The sequence below is a fragment of the Aspergillus lucknowensis genome (genome assembly GCF_044049455.1).
Source record: "Aspergillus lucknowensis strain CBS 449.75 chromosome Unknown BJX67scaffold_10, whole genome shotgun sequence".
Lineage (NCBI taxonomy): Eukaryota > Fungi > Ascomycota > Eurotiomycetes > Eurotiales > Aspergillaceae > Aspergillus > Aspergillus lucknowensis.
The window spans coordinates 276,867-301,163 of NW_027263554.1; the positions used below are offsets into that span (position 1 = coordinate 276,867).

Below are 24,297 nucleotides of genomic sequence, written 5' to 3' on the forward strand. Positions count from 1 at the left end.
TACATTCCAGAAAGCGCCAGAGAGTTCTCGAAGCCACAAAAGAATCAGTGCCAACTTCGCTTGCCTTGTCCAGGATGATCTTTCGAATGCTCCAAGGATGAATGAAAGTCATTTCCCCTCTGCATTTTGCCAGGCGTCAGCATCGAGTGTGCCTCCTCACGCAGTTGATGGTACCGAATGACGACTCGCGTCCTCTCTCCCAACATCTGCACGGAGCCGGTGAGTCACACGCAATAAGCCCTCTCACGCCTTCGATACCCAAGTGATGCGCACAGTTCGCCCCATCATCAGTCATCGTTTTCTGTGGACTGCCTGCGCCGAGCGAGCGATGTATCGTAACACCCATTCCTGAACCGAACCAACAGTCCAGAGCTTCCTTGGTCAGTTCATCCCGTTTCAGATGGCCCCAGCTCCACACCCAAGACCATTGTGAGTCATTGTCAGCCCCGGCGCTCACCTCTGAGTCTGGCCCACGAGACGACCAGAGCGCGGCCGGGCCATCTTCGTCTCCAGACTGGCCAACTCCAACACGAATCCCATCCTTCCAGCAAGCAGGAACAACACATGACACACTCTTCACCTAAGCATTTTTGCCCGTCTCCATCGCGTTCCTCTTCCAGGTCTGCGTGGGAAATCCTCAACTTCTCCACATTTTCCGTCGGATGATTCTGTATCGTACCACGTCGCCACCTCACTTCATGACTCAGGCTGAACAAACCAAACCCACAATGTAGTTCCTCGAGTCAGTCACATGATAAAAGTCGGGAGCAAAGTAATGAGTCAATAGCCCATAGTATTGGGGATGTCTGCCTTCAATGTTGCTTATCTCCTCCTCGCCCGAGTGCAGTGTCGTTATTCCCGGTTGGACCCCCGGGTAGGCAGACGATAAGGTTACCGAGCCACAGAAGAGCAAGCTACCCAGAATATCTCGAAAGCCGCCGTCTTGAAGTTCGCGAGGATAAGTCCACCTGGAGAAGGATCGGAGGGATGAACCGCCGCTAGGCAGGCGCTGTCTAATGCAGGGCAGCAAGGTTCTGACTGGCTCGGGGGCTCCACGTGAATGAGCTTCGTGTCTTGGATTTGCACAGGAGAGAGAGAAGAGAGTTTGATCATGGAAATTCAATTATTACTGGGGTCACAAGCGGGAAGTTAACATGATACACCCTGAAGCCTACATGAGATAAACTTGAAGTTGAAGCAGAGTAAAGTTTATATTGATTACAGCAAACAAATGGTTGCAAACGAGTAGAGTTTCCGATATTCTTGCGCCATTTCTGAAACAGCCGTCGAGAAGACAGAGAGATGGCAACAGAGTATGGACGAACAGCGATAAGACTTGTGTTGTGGGTGGAGGAAAAACGCCCGGGTATATTTGGGGAGAGACAAGAGGAAGAAAAATGAACACCACCTGGTCTGTTCCGTAATAAGGCCGACCTCGAGAAAACGCCATAATCTTGAGCTGTTCCGGTTGATTATATGACCCACGCGTCCTTGAGATGCAGACCAATTCCATAGAAACCCTCCCATGACGTTGCGGATCATAAGGTGCGTGGATTGAATGAGAAGCAACAACGCCTTTGCAATGCAAACGCGAAAAGAGTAACAGCAAGCAGTGCGGAGTAGGGGGTTGGAAAAAAGATAGCAAGCGAGATTAAGAGGAGGGAGAAGAGGGACAAGACAACTACCTATACAGTCCATTCCTGGCAGTTTTGCTTATCCCTGGGTGGAGGCGGTTTGCGGCTGCGGAATGAGTCCCTGCAATCCATTTACAACGCGCTCAAGCTCCTGTAGCCGGCGATCCTTTTCTTGGACTTCACGTCGCAGTCGCTTGAGTTCACCTCGTAGATCAACAGCATTCTGCTCATCATCCGGGAACGCGATCGCGGTGCCATCATCCTCAAGCGGTTCTCGCTTCCGCTTTACAGCCTGTTGCAACGAGGTGGCACCATCGAGATCGGGTGATGGCACCATAGCCAGATCTGGCGCATGTCCATTCTCAGCGTGCAGGTGGCGCCGGCGAAGATGCTCCTTCAAGTTCTCTTGACGCGTGAATCCATTTCCTGTGCTGCGATTACAATCAGGGTATGGGCACATGAGCGGCTTTTTAGCATTAACGTTCTTCTTGTGCACCTCGCGCTGGTGTCGTAGTAGGCCGCCGGAGTAGGTAAAGCCCTGGATTTTATCGCATCCAGGCTCCAAACACTTGTATGGGCGATCGTGTTTGTCCATATGTTTGCTGCAAAAACCAAGACACGTTAACCACATGGATCGCAGCAGGACTCGACTCGAAAAAGATCGGATTTACTTACTTCCATTCACAAGGACGTCTGAAAGTTGGGGGAGTGGGTTGGCATTCTGCATGGTCACAATAGATTTGACCGACAGCGTTCTTAGGCGGATCGCGCGCACGTCTCACCGACAGTCGCGGACGAGCCCCTTCCATGAAACTGGGAGAAAGTTGGTCGTTCATTTTCGGAACCATGGCGAGGGGATCGTGCGTAGCGACCAGGACAGCTGTTGAACCACCAGCACCTTCGCTTCTTGGGCTTGGATAATCAGAGCCGTCGCCCATATCGTAGTTGGTAGAAGAACCCCGCCGTCGATTGAGCTGGGGAGGCGCGAGATACTGCTCCAGCGTAAATTGCGGATTGACGGAAATAATGGAGGAAATAAAAGGAGTAGCGAGCTCTTCACGCGAGTAGCGATGAGCGAAAAGTGAGGCGATGGGGAAACGCGTTGTAATATGCTCTGTGGTCGATGAGCTAAGAGGAGTTGGAAGGGCTGAGCTGGGAAACGGGGTGCCTTGTTACCTGAAAAATTCGGCACCACTGTGGGTGACTAAGCAGGCTTGCGCGCCACCACCCTCACAACAATCACCCGGAAACGGCAAAATGCTCGGGACGCCCGAGTTTGGCTCCGATCAATATCCGACGTGAGGCAAATTCAGGCAGCCAAGTGCTTTCACAAGTGTTGTTCTTGCCACAGAGAAGACCAGCGTTTGTATTTGTATTTGACTGCGACGCTGCTGTCGGTGAATCACCAGCGAGAGACCCTTGCTTTGTTTCTATCTTTGCGACACTTAGGCTCCAAGAAGTGACTCATTTACTCCATCAGGTATCGTGGCCCGGGCAACCTTTGAAAATTATCTGGCAAATTTTCTTCTGATTTTCGTGAGTGACAGATTTCCGCCAGGGTTATCCACCTCAGGCACCAACGGTTGTCACCTTGGAGCATGGCCAGCCAATCAAAGTGTCAGTCACGTGGACGCAGCCACACAGCACTGCCAGCATCACCTCACCTGGGCACCACTTCACGCATTCCAAACCAGGGAATAACGCGTGGTGGATCGGCTTCGCAACATTGTGGTGGGTATGCTTTATACTTCCGAGTTGAGTAGAGTATAGGGAGTATCCATCAGCGATAGGTACCCGATGTCACCGACTTCGGAGGTATCTTAGAAAGTGTTTCTTGCCCAATTCATCATTGCTGCCAAAAGCTCCGGTGCTCACTCGCGCAAGACAAGCCTTGATCAAGCGACAGCGATACTTCAAAGCAGAGACACTGGCTCATACCGCGAAGGAATAAGAATTCAATCTCAGCCCGGAAAGAGACGCGGCCATTCCCTCTTCAACATCAGCCAAGAACGAAGAGATGCACTCGAGCTGAAACTGACTTCAGTGCTCAAGTCAACTCATGTCAATCGTCTCCGAAACTAGTAAACGGACAGACTCTTTTTGCGCATATGTACCAGTGACGCGCGGCGCAAGAATTCTTCAAGATCGAGCCCGGCTAAAGATAGAAAATCGGAGGGAGACGCAACGATCCCGAAGAAGTTGACAACGACAATGAGAAGAGACTGCGGCCAAATACCAAGCAGGCATCCCCATTTCTGTAGACGGTCGGAGATAATGTAAAGCTCAGAGACAGACGGTGAGCCGACAGCACAAACAGATCGGGGCCGATCTCCAAGCATTAGGGTGGCGAAGTCAATATCAAGTTCGATAAGCTTCGACATCGCCTCAGCGACGATCGGCGATTTGAGATGCATTCCACTTAAACGCACTAGTATGATCATGATGAGCCTTTGCGTGGCTGAGTCGCATACCAAGTCAGAACTGCAGGATGCGAGCAGCTTTCGATTATTGTGTCTACTCAAAGTATATACGGAGATCTGAACAGCTTGAACCCTTGTACCGATCCTACGGGCGCCACCAGAGATGAGGATGCCTGATGACGGTGGCTGACAAGGGGGGTAACGAGCGACAACAGTTGGATTTCTCTAAGCATAAAGACAGTCTGACTGACTCACCACCGTTGCTGGACGAGCTGATATGAGCCGAAAGGCACAGAGAAATCACTTCGGTTGTAGACCAGGCCGGAGAGCTCTCTGACACCATCGCAACGCAGCAGGCCAATGGAACGATGAAGAGGGAGCTGATAACGGAGAGCAATAACGATTTGGCCCATCTGGAGCGACGGACGACTGTATTTTCTTTTATTCACCCGGGGAAAGATTCCTTTCGTTGGCAGCCCTAGGAGGACCGTGTGGGTGTCAATGTAAGCTGGAGAAAAGACACGAGAAATACCAGTTGCCTTCCCTCGAGGCAAGAGTTGACAGCTGTAAGCCATTCCGTAACATGAGGAAGATAGATCCAATGTCTGTCCTAGTAACCCTCCCTGTAGCGCAGAATTAAGCACCCCTCCAGAGAGATCGGTTCCGAACGGCCAAAGATAATAATGTTGACAAAAGACTGCCTGGGGAACGCTTCTGAGATAGCCTCCGCAAAGCGGACGAGACATTTCCTATACAGTTGGCTATCATAAGACCACCAGGAGACGCACCACGTCCAACGACGCGATCAGGGGGTTGAGCGGACACTTGGGACACCACCTCTTTGTGGAATGGATCCGGTACTTGTCGAGTAAGCTGTTCTTCAAGCCATGGGATGGGCTTTTCGGCCCTGGCGACAGCCTGGATCATGAAGAACTACGAATTTCACCCAATCAGTCATAGTTGCCACCAATCTGGCTAGCAAAGGCGGTAGAAACACTTCGTGCATCATCGTCATCATGGATGTGGCCAGGTACACCACGAGTGACACGGATGCTAGCGGAGCTTCCACCGAAAATGCTACTGTTGTCAGTGACGCCGGACTTGTACGGCTCACGCGCCCCAGACTCCACGTAGCGTTTCAACCTATCAGACTGGCTGAGGCTAGGTTGTTTGGTCATATCGTTGATGCTAAGTCCCGCGAGGCTCACACCGCCCTGATCAGCGCCCTTCCCATCAATGATGCTTCCAGTAATGTCGGACTCTGTCGCTGCGACCGATTCCCCGGCAATGCTAGGTGCCCCTTTTCCTCTATTTCCATTGGCCCGGCGGGCTCCAGGGAGCGAAGGCCACGAATCCGCGAACTGCTGGAACATAGGAGGGTATCCGGAAGGGATTCCCACGCCACCAAGTGCCGACGAGTGAACAGAAGAAACGTCGTCGGGAATGTAGCCAACGACGGAGCCGGTGTCGTGAAATTCATTTCGGTGGCCATTTCTCCCATTCATGAATCCACTGGTAGCATTTGAAACGTGGTTGTAGGCCATTTGGAATCGCTGGGGTCCACGGTATGCCTGCTTGGGGCGGCTGAATTGGATTAAAGATTCCTGAAGGTTAGACAAAGGCCCCTCTACTAGACAGTGACGCTCCTTGAAGTGCTGTAGCAGACAGTTCCAAAGAGGGTGCTTCGACAGCACCTTCGGGTTTCCCAGAATTACCAGTCCGTATTTGGCCCGGGTAAGTGCAACATTCAAGCGGCGAGGATCACTCAGGAAACCAATGCCTTGGTGATCATTCGAACGCACACAGGAAAGGATAATGAAATCCTTCTCACGACCCTGGAAAGCATCGACCGAAGCAACCTCAATCTCTTTGTAATGCTCCTTCTTGAACGTACCAGTAGCCTGCATCGAGCTGACAATATAACTACGCTGACCTTCGTAAGGCGTAATAATGCCAATGTCCTTCGGCTGTACACCAGCCTTGAAGAAGCGAGTGACAATTTTCTCCACGTTCGCCGCCTCGGTGCGGTTGAGGTAAGATGTTCCAGATGCCGATATTTCCTCGTTTCCAAGGTTCGACCAAAACATCATGGGATTGTCCATAATGGGCCAAGGGAAATCAACCTCCCGACGAAGACGTTCGAAGGAAGTTATACCGTTCTGCAAGGATCCTTCATAAAACATGTTGGACGGAAACTCCGAGAGACAAGGATGCATACGGTACTGGACATTGAGCCGGATTGGAGAACAGCCCAGAATGACAAGCCGCTCGAAAAGTGACTGGTTAAGACCAGCTTTGGCTGCTTTCTTATTCATTATGACAGGACCAAGTTGCTGGTGGTCACCGACTAACACAACCTGCTTGCACCCCAAAACCAAGGGGATCATACACTCGGGTTCCGCAGACTGAGTGGACTCATCAATCAGCACGGTGCGAAACTTGAGCTTCGCAAGACGCGGATCGCCTGCACCGACGCAGGTACAGCATATAACATCCGCGTTATTCAGTATTTCGCGCTCCGCGGCCCTGGTGAGTTGCTTCAGTCTCTTCTCGTCTTGACTGGACAATTCTCCAAGCTCGGCCTTCAGCTGGTTGAGCTTCAAAAGCTCAATATTGCTATCATTGAGACGGACTTGTTCGTGCAGGGACAGAAAGCCGACGGGCGACTCAACATCCTCGCGAGATTTGGCCGTCACACGGACCGTCTTGAGGCCAGTGCGGTGGATACGTTCGCAAAGCTGATCCACGGCAACGTTGGAAGGCGCACAAACGAGAACCTGGCCACCATTGATTCTCGCAAGGTGGTATATGATCGTCGCAGACGTGACCGTTTTTCCGGTGCCCGGAGGGCCTTGAATTAGACTTAGAGGCCTCTGAAGCACACTTTTTACTGCGTTAATCTGACTACCGTTGAGCTCGGGAAGTCCGGGGACGCTGAACTTTTTCGGCATCTGTGTTTTCATCGGCGCAGCGGCGACTTCGTGGCCAAGAAGACGGTGGAAGATATACCCTGAGACACTCATTTCGTCAACGGCAAAAGTCTTCATTGCGAGCTGCATGCGGTCGAAGGAAGTTGACTTCCAGACATAGTCGGCAGTGAAGTTATGTGTGCATTCGGTAGGGACCGATTTGTGATCGCCCTTGGCCCGTAGCTCAATCGTAACCTCGTCAGATTGATTGTTGGGAATCTTGATGACATATCCTACCCCTTCCCACTTGGGTCGGAGTTCGCCCGTGTACTTCAGCCGCATTTCATCTCCAACAGCCAACTTCACATCCCCGAGCTCGAGTTTCGGTAGGATAAAGCTTGCCAGGTGCTTGTTATTGAGGCCAAGATCCCAACGGACAATCAATCCGTCCTGCGACTGTGACTCTTTCAATTTGCGGTCGTAATCTGCTTCAATTTTAACGAGTGGGCCGAAAATGTTTTGGTATTGAAACGCATCATCATAGCGCAAGAGAACCGGTGCAGGCTCATCATCAACCGCCGTAGCCTTCTCCAGATCGGCGATAGTAGCTTGGGAGTTCTCCTTCCACATCTCTTCTAACTTCGCGATCATCTGTGGGCTAAGGTGACGTGCCCGGAGTTGCTCCTGGTCTGACGGAGCGGCTACAAGCCACGTCAAGAACGAGCGGTCTTCGATTAAAGGTTGCCAGCGCGAGGTATCCCAGTTCATGTCCTTAGAAGATGGCATAGCGGCACAAGGTTGGCGGCACAGAAGGACAACGACGGTATCGGACTTTGCGGGGATAAACCCAAGCAGAAAGACGTTCTTGGTTCCACAGTTATAGCATTCCAAAACCGTATCGCCAAGGGATGACTCGGGATGTAACTGAACCTCCTTATGTCTAGCTCGAACGAGATGGTTGACGATATGGGACGAGGAGGTGTTGCCGCGGGCACTGCAAAACCATTTGCTGCAAGACAGGCATTTTACGACACTGCTAGGGTTATGTATACCACAATAACTATAGAAAACGAGACGGTCCATATTAGTCACGATTCGAATCTCTGGACAGGTGTTGGTGTATTTCAAAAAGAAGGTGAATACTTACGCGCACGCGTGCGGGGCGAGTTCCTTATCTTCTTCCAGGTTTCCAGGAAATTTTGCGTTCTCAGTAGGAGCACTATTCGTGCTTTCTAAGTCATCATCTTCAGAATTGTCAGGCCCCTCGTCGTCGTCATCATGCCTCCGTCGACGTGGTCCTCCAACGGCTCGATCCACCTCCCCAGAACCGCGAAAATCAGCAGAAGCCGACATGGCGATTCGGAAGGAATAACAGATCCAATGTTAAACGAAAAACGTCTCCGATAGCGTCTTCAAAGAGACTCGTAACGAGATAGAGGTGTCTCGAGAAGTTGGTAGCCGAGAGTCCGCCACGCGCTAGAATGTGACAGTGATCGCTTACAGGCTTGTAACGTAGTCCAAATCAAGATAAAGGTAAAGGAGTGTAAAGGACAAGCCGGCCGTCCAATTCCAATGTAAAGAAAGTAAGTCCCTGTGCTTCTTCCACGAAAACCAGTGTGGCACAACAGAGGGGCAGAGAGAATGAGCCTTGATACATTTAAGTTAGCATTGCATTCACGACAACCACGACCATAAATGAATGAATACCCTTGAATCAACCAATAAGTCTTTCCGTATCCTCGTCACGTAAGGTTTTAGGGAGAAAAGTAGAAGTCTGTTCTCCTGGGCGGCAGGATAAATGGTCGCACTCTCTTGCCTTGGTAAGAGAGGGCGGATTTGCGTCTTTATCGAAGCAGACGCTGCTAAAACCCAGAGTTCGGGTGGCGTGGCGGACCCAGAATGCAGGATAAAAAAGTTGCCCGCCGCTGGGGATGCAATCAGATTTTCATACTCATTCCCAAGAACAAAATGCTTGTACGTTCATTATCTATTTTCGCCCAAAGTCTTCCAAAATATATACTAATCTGTTCCTTTGGAATCTAGCGCCGCCAAGCTCGTGAACGTCGCGATTATCTCTATCGGAGAGCTTTACAGCTCCGCGATGCCTCTATCGCCGAAAAACGAGCACAGCTGAAGGAGTCGTTAGCAACTGGGAAACAGCTTGATCCTTCCATTGCAAACGATAAAAACCTTCGCGAGGACTTCAAATTCGATGAATCATTACCAACGACCGACAGGAAGAATAAAGATTCCGATCTCCTCGACCTCGACGATGAATATGCTCTAACATCTGGAATCGTTGACCCCCGCCCGATTGTCACAACTTCTCGGTCTCCCTCGGTGCGCCTAGGAACTTTTGCCAAAGAGATCCGTTTGCTCCTTCCAACCTCGATCCGTCTAAATCGTGGTAATCTAGTTCTCCCCGACCTAGTTTCGAGTGCAAATTCTGCGGGACTAACGGACATGATTCTTTTACACGAACACCGTGGTACTCCCACTGCTTTGACGATCTCACATCTTCCCCACGGCCCGACAGCTAGTTTTTCTTTGCACAATGTTGTTCTCCGCGCAGATATCCCTAATGCTGCTCGAGGAACCGTATCAGAGAGTTACCCGCATCTAATCTTTGAGGGGTTCAAGACGAAATTGGGTGAGCGCGTGGTCCAAGTTTTAAAGCATCTGTTTCCTCCCCGAGAAGCTGGGAAAGTCGGAAACCGCGTCGTCAGCTTCGTGAATAAGGAGGATAACATTGAAGTGCGCCACCATGTTTTCGTCAAGACCGGATACAAGAACGTTGAACTAGCGGAAGTTGGGCCTAGGATGACAATGAGGCTTTTTGAGATTAGAGGAGGCTCTCTCGAGAAAGGTTCAAGTGGGGATGTGGAATGGGCACTCACCCAGTACACCAGAACATCCAGAAAGAAAGACTACCTCTAGGCGCCTTCGCTTCGTGGGGAAGTAACCCGCTAAGTTCTCGGGGAGAAAAGTTTCGCTGGCGCAATCGGCGTTTAGGAGCATTCATTCAGCACTCCTAGTTACTTTTGTATACCCATCTGGATTAATTATTTTTGAGGCTGGTTATGGACTAGCCACCAAGACAAGTCTTACGAGACTCTTGGTCCGAGTCAAGGTCAATCCGACAAAGACAAGTTTCTATTTGCTAATAGGAAACGTAGATATCCAATATCACTAGTTGTGCATGCCAGGCATCCATCCGACCTAGGGCAAAAAGCTTCGCGGAAGACTGCCCAGTACGCGAAAGAATGTATGGTACCTGTGGTAGAAAATACCCTAAGCACCGCTCACGAAGAAAGAAGATGGATTCCATGCTGCATACTCTACCACCGTAATAGGAATTACCTAGTAGGTATAGTTTGTTGCAGGGGAAACCATCTCATAGTCACGGAGCATGTCATGTCTACCCAGTCCGAAACACACTCGCCAACGAGCCTCTCCCGCTGTCATACCAGAACCATCCTTTGTGCGGTGGCAGTGCATTTCCATTCTCATCTTTCCTTGAAGTCGGCGGTATTCCATTCATCCTATCATCCCACTCTATTCCCGTTTGCTCTTTGAAAGATGCCTTAAATGCGGACATGGCAGTATCGAGGCTGCTTCCGAGAGGAGCAAGGAAGTTGGTCATCGATGGACCGACGCAGGTGAAGCTTATATGCGTCGCATAGGTGTGTGGGGTTTTGGTAGTTTCGTATATCTTATCAGTCGCGTTAGGGACTTGAATAGGTGTCGTAGATTGGATTGGAAGGGTTTTTAGAGAATGTACAAGTGAAGAACTAACCTTAAGCCGTATTATCTCCCTGGTACCTCGCGGCGAAGTCGAAGGCCGAACCAGTGTTGCACTGTAATTGACATTGCCTGCCTCATAGATAGTGTGGTTTGCTATTTAGATTTTTTCCGGTCAGCCCGAATGAGCTTCATCATCTCGTAAGATGACTTACACGCGATCGATCGAGCCCTAGCGGTACGACGCTTGGTATCAAACGGATCCCTAGACCTCGCTTCTATGCAGTTAGAATCGGATACTGCACGGAAAGACATTGCATCCTCTTTTCATGCTTACTTGGACCTCGCCTTTTCCTCTTCTTGGTGGGCTTCGAGTTCTCCCAACAATTCTTGCCAGACTGAAGTTCCCCTTCTTGGCTGCCACCTGCCTGATCGTTCTTCGTCTCGTCCTGGTTAGTCCGGAGGTTCTTAGCCTGGTCTTTTTTCCCTTGGTTTCGTTTCTTCTCGCATTTCAGTATGTTCTCCCATAGATATGCCTTTGCCGGGAGAGGCTTGCGACTTTTCGAGAGCAACGAGTCCGCTAGCCAATCGTACGATACAATTCTCACAGTTTTCAGCTTCCTCGCCTCGATAACTAGATGCAAGACACCATAGTTAGTGGCGCGTAGATTCCGCCGAGGATATACCAAATACCAGCCTGCATTTTTCTCTCAAAAGCCTCTTTCGTTGTGATCAGATGAGTCGTCTCCGGAGTGATATCCTTTGAGTACGTTCCGCCATTCGCGGTCACCCATTGTGGTATTTTGCTGGTGTTGCTTTCAAAATTTCCCACAGCGGAGGCACATATCCTCTGGAAAGACTTTCCCATTGCGTATGGGTTTGAAGGCGGTGCTCGAGGAAGGAGAATGACAGAATAGTGAGGTCTTGAGTACCAGCTTAATTACTTGAGGTTTGAGGAACGGCTAGGTCGATGAGAGATCAGGCTCAGGGTTGTGGTGAGGTGGTGACTGTGTTGAAGTCGGAGGGGAATCTATGCAAAGAGCCGAGCTGTAAACTGACGTTTGGGATGAGTGAAACCTACTCTCTAGTCGACGGGAAATGGTCGATATGGTGAGCGACCGACGACTTGGGAAAAAGGTTTAAATCATCAACGGGATAGAATATGAGCGAGATTATGTTGAAAAGCTCCAAGTATCGTTAACATACCAGGTACTTCTTTTGTTGGTGAGGAAGTTATAACTGATAAGATGATTCACAGTAGAAGGATATTGAGATGGCTATTTCATGGGCAGCTAGCTTGTGGTCGAAAAGGCAACAATGTAGATTCCGCTGGTGGCAGATGAAGATAAAGATTACTGCGTAAGCCCTTTTACCGTCTGTACAAATGTGCGAATCTTGCCAAGATCTTGAGCACCATTCGACTCGACGCCTGAACTAACGTCTACTCCAACCACCTTCTGTCTCAACTGTCCTAGCTGCTCAAGAACGGCAGCAACGTTACCTGGGTCAAGGCCACCAGCCAAAATAACCCGCAATCCGTCATCAGAGTCGAGGATCTTCTTAACTCGCGTTTGGTCTAATAGTTCACCAGAGCCCCCTGCACCGGAATCCAGCAACGGTAGCGTGTGGTACGCTCTTCGCGCAATTCCGAAGTCGTCGAGGCCAAATTTGCGAATGACAGGAACCGGGATTAGACTAGACCATTCAAGTGGCTCTGTCCCGTGTAACTGTACAACATCAAGCCCTAATTTTTGTTGCTGGGTGAGAACGTACGACAGTGGTTGATCGAGAAATACGCCAACTAGCAAAGCACGAGTGGGGTGGCATAGAACGTTGGCAGAATGGTCAAACCAGTCAACAGATGTCGCGTTTGAATTTCCTTGGGGGATCGAAGTGGAGGAAGAGACGGGGCGCGGGGTGTTCTTCACGACTTCCGATATTTGCAAAGCAACTTCATCTGGGACCGTCCGTTTTCGGTCTCGAGCAAGTATGATGCCAATCAGGTCTGCACCAGCTTCAACGGCCGTGCGGGCACCTTCCTCAGTCCGCGTACCACAGATTTTAACCAGAGGAGGGCGTTGCAATCCCAGTGAAATTTTCTTGGAGTGTCCTCCGAGAAGCTCGGCAACAAATGCTGCAGTATCTGGTGCGCGCATAAGCGCCTCTCCAACGAGAATGGCTTTTACGCCATCCTTCTTATAGGCTTCCACATCCCTGGGTCCGGAGATACCGCTCAGCGCACAAACAATAGTACTCTCAGGTACCTGGTCCATGAGCCGACTAGTAGTACCAAGGTCAACTTCAAAGCTTGTCAGATCCCTATTGTTGACACCAATAACCTGAGCGCCGAGATCAACTGCAATTTTCATCTCTTCAGGCGTATTGACCTCAACCAGCGGTTCCATTCCAAGGCTTTGAGAGTAGCGATAAAGCCTAGTCAGCAGCTCCGTGTCGAGCATCTTGACGATGAGTAACACAGTATCCGCGCCCGCCAAGCGAGCTTCCAAAATTTGGTACTCATCAAAAACAAACTCCTTTCTCAGGACAGCCGGCCTGTGAGTCAAACCTTCTAGGCTTTGGCGCACAGCGCGTAAATCATCGATGCTTCCCTTGAACCATTCCGGCTCTGTCAGGACAGAGATGACGCTAGCACCAGCCTCAGCGTATTGGCGAGCTTGTGCAGGAGCACATGCATGCTCTGCTATCAAGCCTTTAGATGGGGATGCGCGCTTGATCTCCGCCATCAGAGACAGAGGGTATGCTGATTGCCTGAGGCGAGCAGGAAACGAGACTTGTGGTGGCGCAACATGGAGATCGTAGGCGGCTTGAAGATCAGACGGCCGCTGAGACGGAACAGTCTTTTGTATGGCGACAGCAGCTCTCCGATGGTCGTATATTTTATTGAGGATGGACACTTTTTTATCCGTGGTCGAAGGCGGATTAGGGGCGGCGGAAGCAGATATTCTCTGTTGGGCCACATCCTTGCCATGTTCTTCCCAAGTTCCAGCCGTAAGTTTAAGAAAGTTTCTAAACATTGTCCGTCCATGTTCTGTCAAAATACTCTCAGGGTGAAACTGGACACCCTCCACCGCGAACCTTTTGTGTCGTACACCCATTATAACGGTCTGATTGGTGTCCTCTCGCAACTGGGCATAGGAGCTCACTTCAAGACACTCGGGCACTGTGGAGTGAGTTCCCGCCAGAGAGTGATACCGAGTAATGATGACCGAGGGGTCGAGACCTTCGTAGACGCCCTTACCGTCATGTTTTAAGACCGATGTCTTGCCATGCAAAATCTCTCCCGTAACATCAACTTTGCCGCCGAACGAGTGGATAATGCATTGCTGACCCATACAAACACCGAAAATGGGGATCTTTCCTCCAAAGTACTGGACTGCGGCGTTGCTGATACCTGCGTCAGATTCGGGGTGACCGGGACCGGGGCTGACCACTAGATGCGAGGGCCCTTTAGATATCAGCTCCTCCAAAGTGATCTCGTCGTTGCGAAAGACCTTCACAGTGGCGCCCTCCAGAACCAGATATTGGTAGACGTTCCAAGTGAAAGAGTCATAGTTGTCAATGAGAACAACATTCGAAGCGGTCTCGAGCTGAGCTGCTTTGGTGGGATGGTGGGGCGAGTGGTCAACAAGGGCCATGGTTGCGTTCTGTTTGAAGAAAGGGGAGTGAGGAGGAGAGGGAGAGGGAAGGAAGGATGAACCAGTCCACTCACCTCAACATCCACTGTGTAACAACTGTCCTCAATCGGGGACCCGATTCAAGGCGTCGTTTGAGTCACGGCGAGGGGATCCGATCGCTTTCCGAATTTGAACATTTTGTCAAACGACACAAAATCTTTGCTCACCGCCCGGGCGCTAAACCCAGATAGGCGTTAAGTGTTGGTCTCCAGCCAAACCCAAAAAGTGCTCCTTCGAGATCAGCTTCTGGCCGAGCTCTTGTCCAACACCTTTGCGCCCTGTATCGTGGTTTCCGAGCGCACGGGGCTTTTTAAAATTGCATCTTCCTGCTGAATTTTCTTATTATCTATAATGATATAGCTGTGTCGCCAATGGCTCCCGTCCCGGAAGCCTATTTTCCGTCCCTGGACAAGTGCTTCTCTGGGGACGTCCAGCTTTTGTATGGGTGCTTCCGTTAGTTTCAAATCAAGATACTGATCGCTGATATTACTGTTGCTATAGGTCTTGGAGGAGAGCTTTTCTCTATACATGCAATCCCGATAGCTACGCTGACGATACCGAGATTCTTAAGTCCTTTCTCTCTCATCCAGAGAGTATTCAGCTCCTGTCAAATCGCAGTGCCGTCTTTTCTGCGCCATCTGCCAAGACGAAGTCAGATTTCGAGACGAAAACGGCAGCAATCCACGTGGAGACAACTGCGCAGGCATCGTATGATCTGAAAGAAATCAAAGCGGACGCTCTTTGGCTGAGTGAAAACGCTGAAATCGATGAAGTCAATGCGCTCCGAATTACGATCTTGGAATGGCAGAACCGCCCTGCTACACGCCTTCTGGACCGATTCGCCGACGAGGAGACTACTAGCTTGAAGAAAGCAGCCGGGATCGATACCTTCCGCGTGTCTGTCGCAGGATCAAGTTTCGCCGAGATATTCAACCCAAGGCCAGGCAAAGTAAACAATGCGGTCGACTTTTCCTCTGAGAAGACTAGGCGCCTGCGGCTTCAGGAGCTTTACCTGTCCGAGAGAAGCCATGTCATCAAGACTGCTCGCAAACTTCTGGCCTTATTCCTAGACGACGACGACTCTTCTCCTCAAGACTGGGACAGCCGCAAAGATCTGTGCAAGTTGGGAGCGTCTATATTTAAGGACAAGATTAAAGGGAAGGATGGGCATACATTTTCTCAAGGATGCATTGATGCCATACAGACGCGGCTCTCAGCACTCGAAGGCGATGGTGGTTGGCTGCGTGCAACAGAAAGCAGCGAAGAAGTCGAGAATCTATGGAGGACAAGTCTTGTAGAAGAAGTATCCCAGATACTCCAAGTCTTGTTTTTACAACTTGAAACATCCGCGGAGATTCCCTCCGCAGGCCTGCTTTTGTCTTGGCTTCGTTTAATGGTTGACTACCTCTTCCTTGAATCTCTCCAAGCTGTAAGTCTATAGCCATTCCCTTCGTCCCGCAAGTCATGACTGACCTTGAACAAGCCTTGTGATAATCCCGTTGAATTGCTCTTGCCTCTCCAGGGATTTGTGTGTCTAATTACTCTAACCTTTCTTAAACTCCCACTCTCTGTCCCTGTCATCATCAGCAAGCCCCCAAGAAATGTTGCATCCACCAACCTGCCTTACTTCCTCTCCAGGGATGATATCAGCCAAATAAACGAGATATTCACAACCGCAGGGATTGAGTCCAAGACTGCGAGTCCTGCGGCGTTTTCATGGGGGCTTGTCTTACATACTATGGGGGAGCTAGCCCAGAATGACAAAGAGTCTCGGGAATTGGAGCAATTCCATAGCGCTGTGGACTCGTTCCAGTCGAATACACCCCACTCAACCTCTGGCCGGCTGGCTGAGGTCTCTCTATATGAAGAATTACTCGAAGCTGCACGCACCCCGCGGTACACGGTCGATGATTCGATCGCGCTACTCACTTCGGATGCAGTCAAGAGCATTGTGTTCGATACCATAGTTTCTCTCGCCCAGAACATTGGACCCACCTCAGCGATTGATGACATTGTGACGAATCGTTTGGCTCGCGCAGCACTTCTAGATCTGATTCGGTCTATGGTAATATACATGGATTACTCACCGGATATTGTTGCGTCCGTCCTAGCGATCCTTACTGGACCACCCCAGGACTCATTGTGGCCTTTGAATACTTCGCCGGTTTCTACTAGCGACCCACGGACTGTCTTTATGCGAGACGGCTCTCTAATGACCAATATCTTCCGGGTAGCGCGTTCGCGCTTTCCTTACGAGACCGTACCATTTCTGAAGTTATGCCGAGCTCTCCTCAATGGGGAATTGATCAATGAGGAGGGTCTTCCCGAGATCTTAAGCGAGCTGGAAAATATGGAGTCATTCACACAGATCATTCCAGATCATTTCCAAGGTTATGAAACTATTCGAGAAGACGAAGACGCGAACTTTGTCAGCCTTATCCAGCCCCTTCCAATGGTCGGCTCAGCTCCAAGGAGGCAGCTACAGAGCCACCAATCGACAAGCAATGAACTCGTCGTTACCAGCTCCTCACAGCTCCCTTCGACTACGATAGGCCAAGTGGTCTCAGAGACCAGGCCCGCAATTGTGATGTGGCAACATCGTTACTCCTGCTTAAGCTACCTCGGAAGTTGGCTCGAGGAATGGAATGAGAACGGGGGCTTTTCAGAAGATTTCGGAGACGACTGTGTTGCAGAAACAATATGGTTGTTGACGGAACTTATCTTCGCAACCACAAATAATCAAACACAGATAGATGACGATTCCGCCGCGAAGAGAATTCTGGAGATGGCTAGCGACGGTCTTTCTCGCCAGAATGATATTGTTTCCTTGATTTTCAGCATATTCGAGCGTAACCTACAAGGTGTTGGCTCTCGAACTGGCTCGGAGGGTGTCGTTAACTCAACAATAGCTTGCCTGCACTTCATTCGTGCTCTGCTCGCCGTTCTGCCAAACAGAGTCTGGCCTTTACTGTCCCGTAGTAGCCTACTTGGGACCGATGGTAAAGGAGGCATGATGACCACAATAATATCTGCTGCTGAGGTCTCTTCGGGAGATTATCCCTTCTTGACGGCCTCTGTTCGTTTATTCGAAGCCGTCACCGAGGACGCAATTTCTCGTGCCGTCCTAAGACGATGTCCACATGGGAAAGCAGGAATAGTTTCTGACTGGACCTCGGGTGTTCCGTCCCATATTATGAGAGGTATTCTCCTCAACTTTGTTCGAACGATGGTCGAGGTGTACAACAGCTGTGGCAACTGGCGATTCAATACCCCCGAGCGAAAATTCGAGATCAACACCGCAATCGCAACGACTCTTGAGAGAATCTTATACTACGCATTTGGCACAAATGACACTGGTATTGACAAGTTAGATTCGAAAATTACCGGCGTCTTTTCATCATCGGCGACCTACGTCTTGGATGTCCTTCGGCCGCACTCGGCCGCGGATTTACCTTTCAACCCTATCCTTCGACTAATAATCGACGGCCTTCAAACCCCTCCGACGCTATACCTTCGCTTTTTGACCCTAGTGGAGAAGCAAGTTATCTCAACTTTGGAACTCTCTGCTAGACTACTACAGGCAGCTCAAATTACGGACCAACCACCGTCATTGCTTGAGGATCAGCTATTCAAAGCCACGCCAGTCCTCGTGAAGCTCTATGCGCTTCACGACCCCTACCAACTCCCCACCCTATCACTATTAAACATTCTGATCACCGGCGCTGCACTAGATACTAACAACGAACCACCATCGTTAGTCGGGCACTTGGGGTCTGAATCTTCCTGTCTTTTCCTTGACGTTTTGTCCCGACTTGACAAGCCTCTCAACAGCTCGAACTTACAGTTAGCTGTATGGCGCTTATTGTCCAATCTAGTCAGCAAACGCCAACAGTGGCTTGCGGTTTACATACTGACCGGCTCTTCCCCCCGTCAATCCCTAAAGAAAGCAGGCGCTCAAAATGACTCCGCCATTAGGAGTACCCCTTTCTTACAAATGGCACTCGACAAACTTTCGAATATCGAGCAAATGCCGCCCCAAATGTCTCTCTCACTTCTCGAATTTGTATCCAGCGCTCAAGAGCATTGGCCATGGGCAACTCCAGAGTTAAGGAAACATGCCAATTTCTTCAACGGTCTTGTGAATTATGTTTCAAAGCTGCATATACCGTCGCTGCCCAGCGTGGATCAAATCTTCGCTACCCGCGTTGCCGCTGTTGTCGCCGATCTGTGTGCTGTCTATCTTCACTCCGCCAAAGAAATGCAAGATCGAAATTTCTACAAGACCTTGTTTCCCCTCGTGGCCTGGTACGCAAATGGCGCTGTTGAAGTCTCCGGGTACAATTCGTCTTTACATGCCAACCTGAAGAGGAACTTTGAGAGCAGGTATTCAGGATGTCGCCTTGACGACTTTAAGCGAACATTCCTCCGTCCCCGCACTCTCGGACGAGAGTATTACTATGATATCTATTTAGGGGGAAAGCTCCTTTCTTATGATTTTGCTTGGGCAGGGAAGTCGAGAAATCAGGGCTTTTCTGATGAGTTCGAGCGCGCAAATATCAATCTCTCTCTCGTCGAAGCGCAAGTGGTACGTTGAGTATCCTATATTTTATAGGCTTTTGACCTAACATTTTTCTTATAGAGCCTCCTTTATAGCTGGAAGTTCTTCGCGGTTGAGCACTGCATAGACTTCATGGCAGAACGCGAAGTACAAAAGTCGATGGCTACTGTCATCACGAGTTGTCTCAATGCAAATGCGAACGGAGTACCACAAGAAGCAATTTTTGAGAGAATACAACAAACTAGAGTTGATTTTGCGCAGAATCTCCTGCAACGGCTTGTCGAAAGAGGGGCCAAGGGCGCCGAATTCTTCAGCCTTCTTGGGGTAGTCTGGGACTCGTTGCGATCTCGCCGTGCCACGTACGAGGACGCATTGATCAATGATGACTCTGATTATTACCGATCGCTTTTGAATATGCTCTTTCTGTCCCTACAGTTCCATCTAGACAGCCCCTCACGGGCTGCACCGGAAATCCTGAACAAAAAAGCGGAGCTCTCGTCCGATCTGGGATTCGTCGTCGAGATAGCGAAAACCGTCGTGGCACAAGGCTTTAGGTCGCTAACTTCGTACCTTCATGATCAGCCAAACAAATGTACGCCGAAGGACTTCGCCATTATAACGGCGATCTTGCAGAGCTCCCTGCAAGTGAAGAATATTGATCGCCTATATGAGCACATTACATACCACATCGCCGACAACGACACAGTACGGCATGCCACCTCGTTGTTCTCATGGGCAGATCAATTAGCCGTTGCTGGTGATCCAATATACGGAGAACTCAGTATCTCTTTTCTTGCTAAACTGTCGACTATTCCCATGCTCGCGGAACATCTCGCTGTAGAGGTGGTTCTAGCTCAGCTCTCTACTTGCCGCTTAACAAATGTCCTCCGGCAACCGAAAGGATTTGGGCCGTTTGATCCTGTACCCAGACTGTACTCGATCTGGACTGGCGGCATCCTTCCTTTGTGTCTAAACCTCCTCTACCACGTCATCCGCACGGCACCCGAAGTTGCTGCCTTTCTCAACCAGTTCGAAGGACAACTCACTCGGGCTGCCGAATCTTTCACGTCCGCTCGCACTACAGCCCTCTCATCCGGAACACCCCCCCGAAGAATTTGTCTCAACATGGCGTCGGAAGCGTATTCGCTCGCGCTTATCTCGTATATTCTAAGCCGCCTCCGGGAAGCTGGATCCAGCATCGGCGTCGACACAGAGGCAATCCAAGAGCTCAGATGGGACAAAGCCCGGGTTAAAGAAGACGTCGAAGAATTAATTGAGCGCAGAGCGATGCTCCGTGCCCGAATCACAGCTACAAACGACAAGGAAGCCGAATTGGCGCGCCATAAACCCGCTGATGCAGCGTCTGGAGCAGAGAATCGGTTAGAAGAGAAGATTGTGAACGGGCTGAAGGCTGTTCTAGCTTGTTTAGGTGGGGATGATGCGTAGTTTTCATGCATGTCATGGGCAGGAGTGCCTTGGATATACCATCATGCTGGTTGCATTTGTACGCTGGTCAGGTTAGATGTTACGGTTTCATGTCAATTTCTCGCTCCTCATTATATTCCTCGCAGTTGCTTGATTATGCCGTCGAGTCAAATATAGAAGGAACTGGTCCCAAATCCAATCATGATGGCTACTAGTAGGCACAAGCGGGCGCGAGAAGGAAGCAACCGTCATCGGAAAGGCTGTATATGCCAATCAATATCCGTCGTTCCACAAGATGCCATTTACCCAACCAATCCGAATAAGCACCCGATATCAAGACCACAACCTTGGAAAACTCCCCCAACCCAATCTTGCGAACAACTCCGCGCCTCCTCCCTCAAGCCCACCCTCTCCACCAGACCAGATCCCGAGGTCAGCCATATGCTATCCCTCGGGAAAGACGCCGGCGGTTCGACCTGACTGGCTGATTTGGCGGCGCAATAACCGATGGGAAAGGCGGGGAGCTCAAAGATCTCCCCGCTTTAGCCGAGCGATCAAAGGACTTCGGTCTTTCGGTGCAGGGGGCAGGCCGAAACGGCGCATCTCAGCCGTGAACGGAACCCCATCCATTGGCGACGGGGAGCGGGGTTGGGAGATTCTCAGAATGGTTGAGTTGGACTCGAGCAAGCTGACTCCACGCGGAGTTGGGGGCCTATATATTGGCTGAGCTCCTCATTTCTCTTGATACCGTCTTTGTGACTGGCTTGCTTCTTTTGCTTCTCTATTGTATATATCTTTATATATATAAGCGTTTTGACGTTCTCGAGGCTCTCACCCTCCGGCGACGATACCAAACGAGCACTCAGCAAAGACAGCAGGAGGCAGACGATAAAAAAATATGCCTTTCAAATCGCGCTGGCAGATCGATGTACCCGATACACACTTAGCATCGCTACTCTTCAAATCTCCGATTCACCCTCTTTCCCAAACGCATCGATGCTTCTCCGAGGCCGCTCGCCCAGACTCCCACTACTTCACGACCCACGACTTCCGGCTGTGGTGCCAGCGATTTGCGGCCGGACTGCGCAGGTCTGGTCTACAGAAGGGGGACCGAGTCCTGCTTTTCTCCGGCAACGATATCTTTTTCCCTGTAGTTTTCCTGGGGCTCATCATGGCCGGCGGTATTTTCACCGGCGCAAACCCTACCTATGTGGCTAGGGAGCTGGCATTTCAGCTGCAGAACAGTGGAGCGATCTACCTACTGTGCGCGGAGGACAGTCTAGACACAGGAATTGAAGCCGCAAAACTAGCCGGGTTGAGCCAAGACAAGGTATTTGTTTTCAACAACGCTATCTTTGACGGGAAGGGAGAAGCGAAGAAGGGTTGTCGGTACTGGGGGGAGTTGGTGACCTCCGTGGAGGAGGGCACCGGATTTGCATGGGAAGAGCTCAGCACGCCTGAGAAGGCGAACACCACTCTTGCCCTCAACTACTCCAGCGGCACCACGGGGAGACCGAAGGGCGTCGAGATTTCCCATAAGAACTACGTTGCCAACATGTTGCAGTATAATTACCTGTTCTACCTGAACCCCGATTGGAAGGAGAAGTCAGAACGAGCTCGATGGCTGTGCTTTCTTCCCATGTACCACGCAATGGCTCAAAACATCTTCATCGCAGCCGCATTGAACCGTGGCGTGCCCGTTTACATCATGCCGAGATTCGACTTTATTAAGATGCTCGAATACACCGAAAAATTCCGCATCACAGACTATATAATCGTCCCGCCGGTCGTGGTCGCACTAGCAAAGCACCCTGCTGTGAAGAGTGGCAAGTACGACTTGAGCAGCGTGGAAGCAGTTGGTAGCGGTGCGGCTCCACTGGGTCGAGAAGTATGTGAAGAGGTTGAGGCTTTGTGGCCGCCTGGGCGAATCAATATTAAACAAGGTTGGGGGATGACAGAGTATGTAGCGCCTTTTACCCCGAGTCGGGGTACCCTTTACTTATATACTTCCCCTTCGACAGGACAACTTGCTCAATTCTCGGATGGAATCCCTCGGAGAAAAGCTATTCAGCATCAGTTGGAGAGCTCAATGCGAACTGCGAAGCAAAGATCATGGCCGAAGATGGTGTAACAGAACTGGGGAGGGATCAGCGGGGTGAGCTTTGGGTTAGAGGGCAGAATATCATGAAAGGCTATTGGCGAAACCCTCAAGCAACCAAGGAGACCAAGACCGAAGACGGTTGGCTGAAGACAGGCGATATTGCCTATGTCGATAACGATGGAAAATTTCACGTCGTGGACAGAAAGAAGGTACGCAATACGTAGAACAGCCGATTCCTCCAAAGTACCCTTGGAGTGTCTATATGTACTAACGGTGCGTTGCGACCAGGAGCTCATTAAAGTGAAAGGTAATCAGGTTGCGCCCGCAGAGCTCGAGGCGATTTTACTAGAACACCCAGCAGTCGCCGATGCAGCTGTGATCGGTGTACCATTGTACGTATTGGATTCACTTCAAAGATTCATCGGACAAACGCTGACATGATTAATCAGGGACAACGACGAGAGTCCTCGCGCATATATCGTGTTGAAACCCGGAAAGAGCGCCACTGCAGGAGACATTATAAAGTTCATGGATGGGAAGGTGTCGCGGATTAAGAGGATCACAGGAGGGGTAGTCTTTCAAGATTCAATTCCGAAGAACCCCTCAGGTAAAATATTGAGGAAGGCACTCCGAGAGCAAGCCAAACAAGAGATGCAAGGCGTCGTCGCGAAGCTATAACAAATAACCCACCAAACGTTGCACTGAGAATAGAGGTCCACATGCCAAAAGAGTGATAGGACGGAAGATGGGCAATTCTCTGTAGTTGAGTACCGTTTTTGCCATGATGAACCTGGTATCTTGTCCACATTCCCTCAGCTGTCCATTACCGAAAAGTGCTGCGAGCAAAATGTCGGGGCATGGGAGCTTGCCGCCAGGAACATTCAAGCGTCAACGAAGCACCCATCGCCTCCATCTCGTGGGGAGGGTTGAAATTTGATCTGGACAGAGTGTTCGAGGATCGACAGCGTGCATTTGTGGGAACCAGGTGGTCGGGTCACCAGAAAACAAGGAGAAGAGAACACCCGGTTCGTGACTCGACGTTGGTGATGCAGTGACGCACCTCGCGAGGCGGCAAGAGGGATCAATCTCGAATCAGATGCGATGAAACGCCTTCCCAAAAATCCATCACAAGGAGAGAAAAGCAGTCTGGAGAGGGTCCAGCGGGGAAGGAAAGCCATCGGCGGCCAATAGCAGGGTAGTTGTCAGGAGCCGGTCTGTGAATCAAACAAGAGGTCCATGGGGCCGGCCTTATGGGGCCTTTAGGGCGTCCTCAGGGCCTCGAAGTCTTGGAGCTTGGATGTGACTGATGGCGGGCTGATCATGACAAATTAAAGTTCCAAAATCCATGACCAGTCTGTGATGATCAACGATGAAGGCGTAGCTGAGAATTGAAAGCGAGAAACTATTGGAATCACGACCTGTGAAGGAGATGAAGAGCCGACGAGCAAGACAAACTTGGAGCCACGGACTCCTCACGGGATTTGGGGCGTTAACTCAATTGGGCAACCGCTGAGGCACCCCAGGCCTCGAAAGAGCTTCTCTCCCTTTGTCCTCTCTTCGGGGTTCTCACCCCTCGCCTCCGGCTTCCCCTCTCCTCACCCGTCGGTGAATCATGCTAGCGGCGATTTTGTTGATTTGCCCCAAGCGAGATCGGCTTCCTTGCTTGCAATCGAGCCGCATAGGCAGCCTTAAACCCATTTTCGTCGAATGAAAGCCTCCCTCATCGACCCTAACGAACGAGTGGGACCTTGCCCTGACGGCAGACCACCACCACCGCTGGCTTGGAGAGGTGGCGCATCAGCGGGACAGCTGAA

At 50.6% G+C, this 24,297-nt stretch overlaps 8 protein-coding genes across 8 annotated transcripts; 3 read left to right on the forward strand and 5 right to left on the reverse strand.

Annotated features, from left to right (window-relative positions):
• Positions 1 to 1,613: 1,613 nt before the first annotated feature.
• Positions 1,614 to 2,804, reverse strand: BJX67DRAFT_23196 (putative C2H2 transcription factor). Its single transcript, XM_071025951.1, has 2 exons — positions 2,310 to 2,804; positions 1,614 to 2,236 (listed from the first exon to the last, which is right to left on the reverse strand). Exons 1-2 carry the CDS (start codon positions 2,570 to 2,572, stop codon positions 1,714 to 1,716), a joined length of 786 nt encoding a protein of 261 aa, XP_070888247.1. The 5' UTR covers positions 2,573 to 2,804; the 3' UTR covers positions 1,614 to 1,713.
• Positions 2,805 to 4,190: 1,386 nt separating this feature from the next.
• Positions 4,191 to 4,902, reverse strand: BJX67DRAFT_23097 (uncharacterized protein). The gene has a single exon (XM_071025930.1). The coding sequence runs from the start codon at positions 4,798 to 4,800 to the stop codon at positions 4,306 to 4,308; it is 495 nt and encodes a 164-aa protein (XP_070888248.1). The 5' UTR covers positions 4,801 to 4,902; the 3' UTR covers positions 4,191 to 4,305.
• Positions 4,903 to 5,004: 102 nt separating this feature from the next.
• BJX67DRAFT_370887 (putative regulator of nonsense transcripts) lies at positions 5,005 to 8,316 on the reverse strand (the record flags this gene model as incomplete). Its single annotated transcript, XM_071030987.1, has 6 exons — positions 5,005 to 6,276; positions 6,316 to 6,498; positions 6,529 to 6,651; positions 6,688 to 7,371; positions 7,402 to 8,023; positions 8,111 to 8,316. The coding sequence occupies 6 exons, from the start codon at positions 8,314 to 8,316 to the stop codon at positions 5,005 to 5,007; spliced, it is 3,090 nt and encodes a 1,029-aa protein (XP_070888249.1).
• Positions 8,317 to 8,894: 578 nt separating this feature from the next.
• BJX67DRAFT_347978 (snoRNA-binding rRNA-processing protein IMP4) lies at positions 8,895 to 10,114 on the forward strand. Its single transcript, XM_071028609.1, has 2 exons — positions 8,895 to 8,937; positions 9,007 to 10,114. Exons 1-2 carry the CDS (start codon positions 8,932 to 8,934, stop codon positions 9,898 to 9,900), a joined length of 900 nt encoding a protein of 299 aa, XP_070888250.1. The 5' UTR covers positions 8,895 to 8,931; the 3' UTR covers positions 9,901 to 10,114.
• A 26-nt stretch (positions 10,115 to 10,140) lies between these two features.
• On the reverse strand, positions 10,141 to 11,814 carry BJX67DRAFT_24003 (BRCT domain protein). The gene is made up of 5 exons (XM_071026074.1): positions 11,398 to 11,814; positions 11,042 to 11,338; positions 10,920 to 10,982; positions 10,760 to 10,860; positions 10,141 to 10,675 (listed from the first exon to the last, which is right to left on the reverse strand). Exons 1-5 carry the CDS (start codon positions 11,570 to 11,572, stop codon positions 10,382 to 10,384), a joined length of 930 nt encoding a protein of 309 aa, XP_070888251.1. The 5' UTR covers positions 11,573 to 11,814; the 3' UTR covers positions 10,141 to 10,381.
• Positions 11,815 to 14,543, reverse strand: BJX67DRAFT_23879 (bifunctional anthranilate synthase/indole-3-glycerol-phosphate synthase). The gene has a single exon (XM_071026054.1). The coding sequence runs from the start codon at positions 14,358 to 14,360 to the stop codon at positions 12,057 to 12,059; it is 2,304 nt and encodes a 767-aa protein (XP_070888252.1). The 5' UTR covers positions 14,361 to 14,543; the 3' UTR covers positions 11,815 to 12,056.
• Positions 14,535 to 20,555, forward strand: BJX67DRAFT_23444 (nucleoporin). Its single transcript, XM_071025979.1, has 4 exons — positions 14,535 to 14,838; positions 14,901 to 15,828; positions 15,883 to 18,984; positions 19,039 to 20,555. Exons 1-4 carry the CDS (start codon positions 14,771 to 14,773, stop codon positions 20,401 to 20,403), a joined length of 5,463 nt encoding a protein of 1,820 aa, XP_070888253.1. The 5' UTR covers positions 14,535 to 14,770; the 3' UTR covers positions 20,404 to 20,555.
• Positions 20,556 to 21,195: 640 nt separating this feature from the next.
• BJX67DRAFT_23882 (acyl--CoA ligase) lies at positions 21,196 to 23,251 on the forward strand. The gene is made up of 4 exons (XM_071026057.1): positions 21,196 to 22,341; positions 22,404 to 22,692; positions 22,772 to 22,875; positions 22,933 to 23,251. Exons 1-4 carry the CDS (start codon positions 21,281 to 21,283, stop codon positions 23,159 to 23,161), a joined length of 1,683 nt encoding a protein of 560 aa, XP_070888254.1. The 5' UTR covers positions 21,196 to 21,280; the 3' UTR covers positions 23,162 to 23,251.
• The last annotated feature ends 1,046 nt before the right edge of the window (positions 23,252 to 24,297 follow it).

What these genes read in the sequence shown, in the direction of transcription:
- BJX67DRAFT_23882 (XM_071026057.1), top strand. Translation starts at nt 21,281, where the DNA reads ATGCCTTTCAAATCGCGCTGGCAGATCGATGTACCCGATACACACTTA. An exon ending in ACGTCGTGGACAGAAAGAAG is followed by an intron (nt 22,693 to 22,771) that starts GTACGCAATACG and finishes CGTTGCGACCAG; the next exon opens with GAGCTCATTAAAGTGAAAGG. An exon ending in GCTGTGATCGGTGTACCATT is followed by an intron (nt 22,876 to 22,932) that starts GTACGTATTGGA and finishes ATGATTAATCAG; the next exon opens with GGACAACGACGAGAGTCCTC.
- BJX67DRAFT_24003 (XM_071026074.1), bottom strand. Translation starts at nt 11,572, where the DNA reads ATGGGAAAGTCTTTCCAGAGGATATGTGCCTCCGCTGTGGGAAATTTT. An exon ending in TGAGAGAAAAATGCAGGCTG is followed by an intron (nt 11,339 to 11,397) that starts GTATTTGGTATA and finishes TCTTGCATCTAG; the next exon opens with TTATCGAGGCGAGGAAGCTG. An exon ending in GGGAGATAATACGGCTTAAG is followed by an intron (nt 10,676 to 10,759) that starts GTTAGTTCTTCA and finishes GCGACTGATAAG; the next exon opens with ATATACGAAACTACCAAAAC.
- BJX67DRAFT_23444 (XM_071025979.1), top strand. Translation starts at nt 14,771, where the DNA reads ATGGCTCCCGTCCCGGAAGCCTATTTTCCGTCCCTGGACAAGTGCTTC. An exon ending in TCTGGGGACGTCCAGCTTTT is followed by an intron (nt 14,839 to 14,900) that starts GTATGGGTGCTT and finishes CTGTTGCTATAG; the next exon opens with GTCTTGGAGGAGAGCTTTTC. An exon ending in TCCTTGAATCTCTCCAAGCT is followed by an intron (nt 15,829 to 15,882) that starts GTAAGTCTATAG and finishes ACCTTGAACAAG; the next exon opens with CCTTGTGATAATCCCGTTGA.
- BJX67DRAFT_23879 (XM_071026054.1), bottom strand. Translation starts at nt 14,360, where the DNA reads ATGGCCCTTGTTGACCACTCGCCCCACCATCCCACCAAAGCAGCTCAG.
- BJX67DRAFT_23196 (XM_071025951.1), bottom strand. Translation starts at nt 2,572, where the DNA reads ATGGGCGACGGCTCTGATTATCCAAGCCCAAGAAGCGAAGGTGCTGGT. An exon ending in AGACGTCCTTGTGAATGGAA is followed by an intron (nt 2,237 to 2,309) that starts GTAAGTAAATCC and finishes TGGTTTTTGCAG; the next exon opens with CAAACATATGGACAAACACG.
- BJX67DRAFT_23097 (XM_071025930.1), bottom strand. Translation starts at nt 4,800, where the DNA reads ATGTCTCGTCCGCTTTGCGGAGGCTATCTCAGAAGCGTTCCCCAGGCA.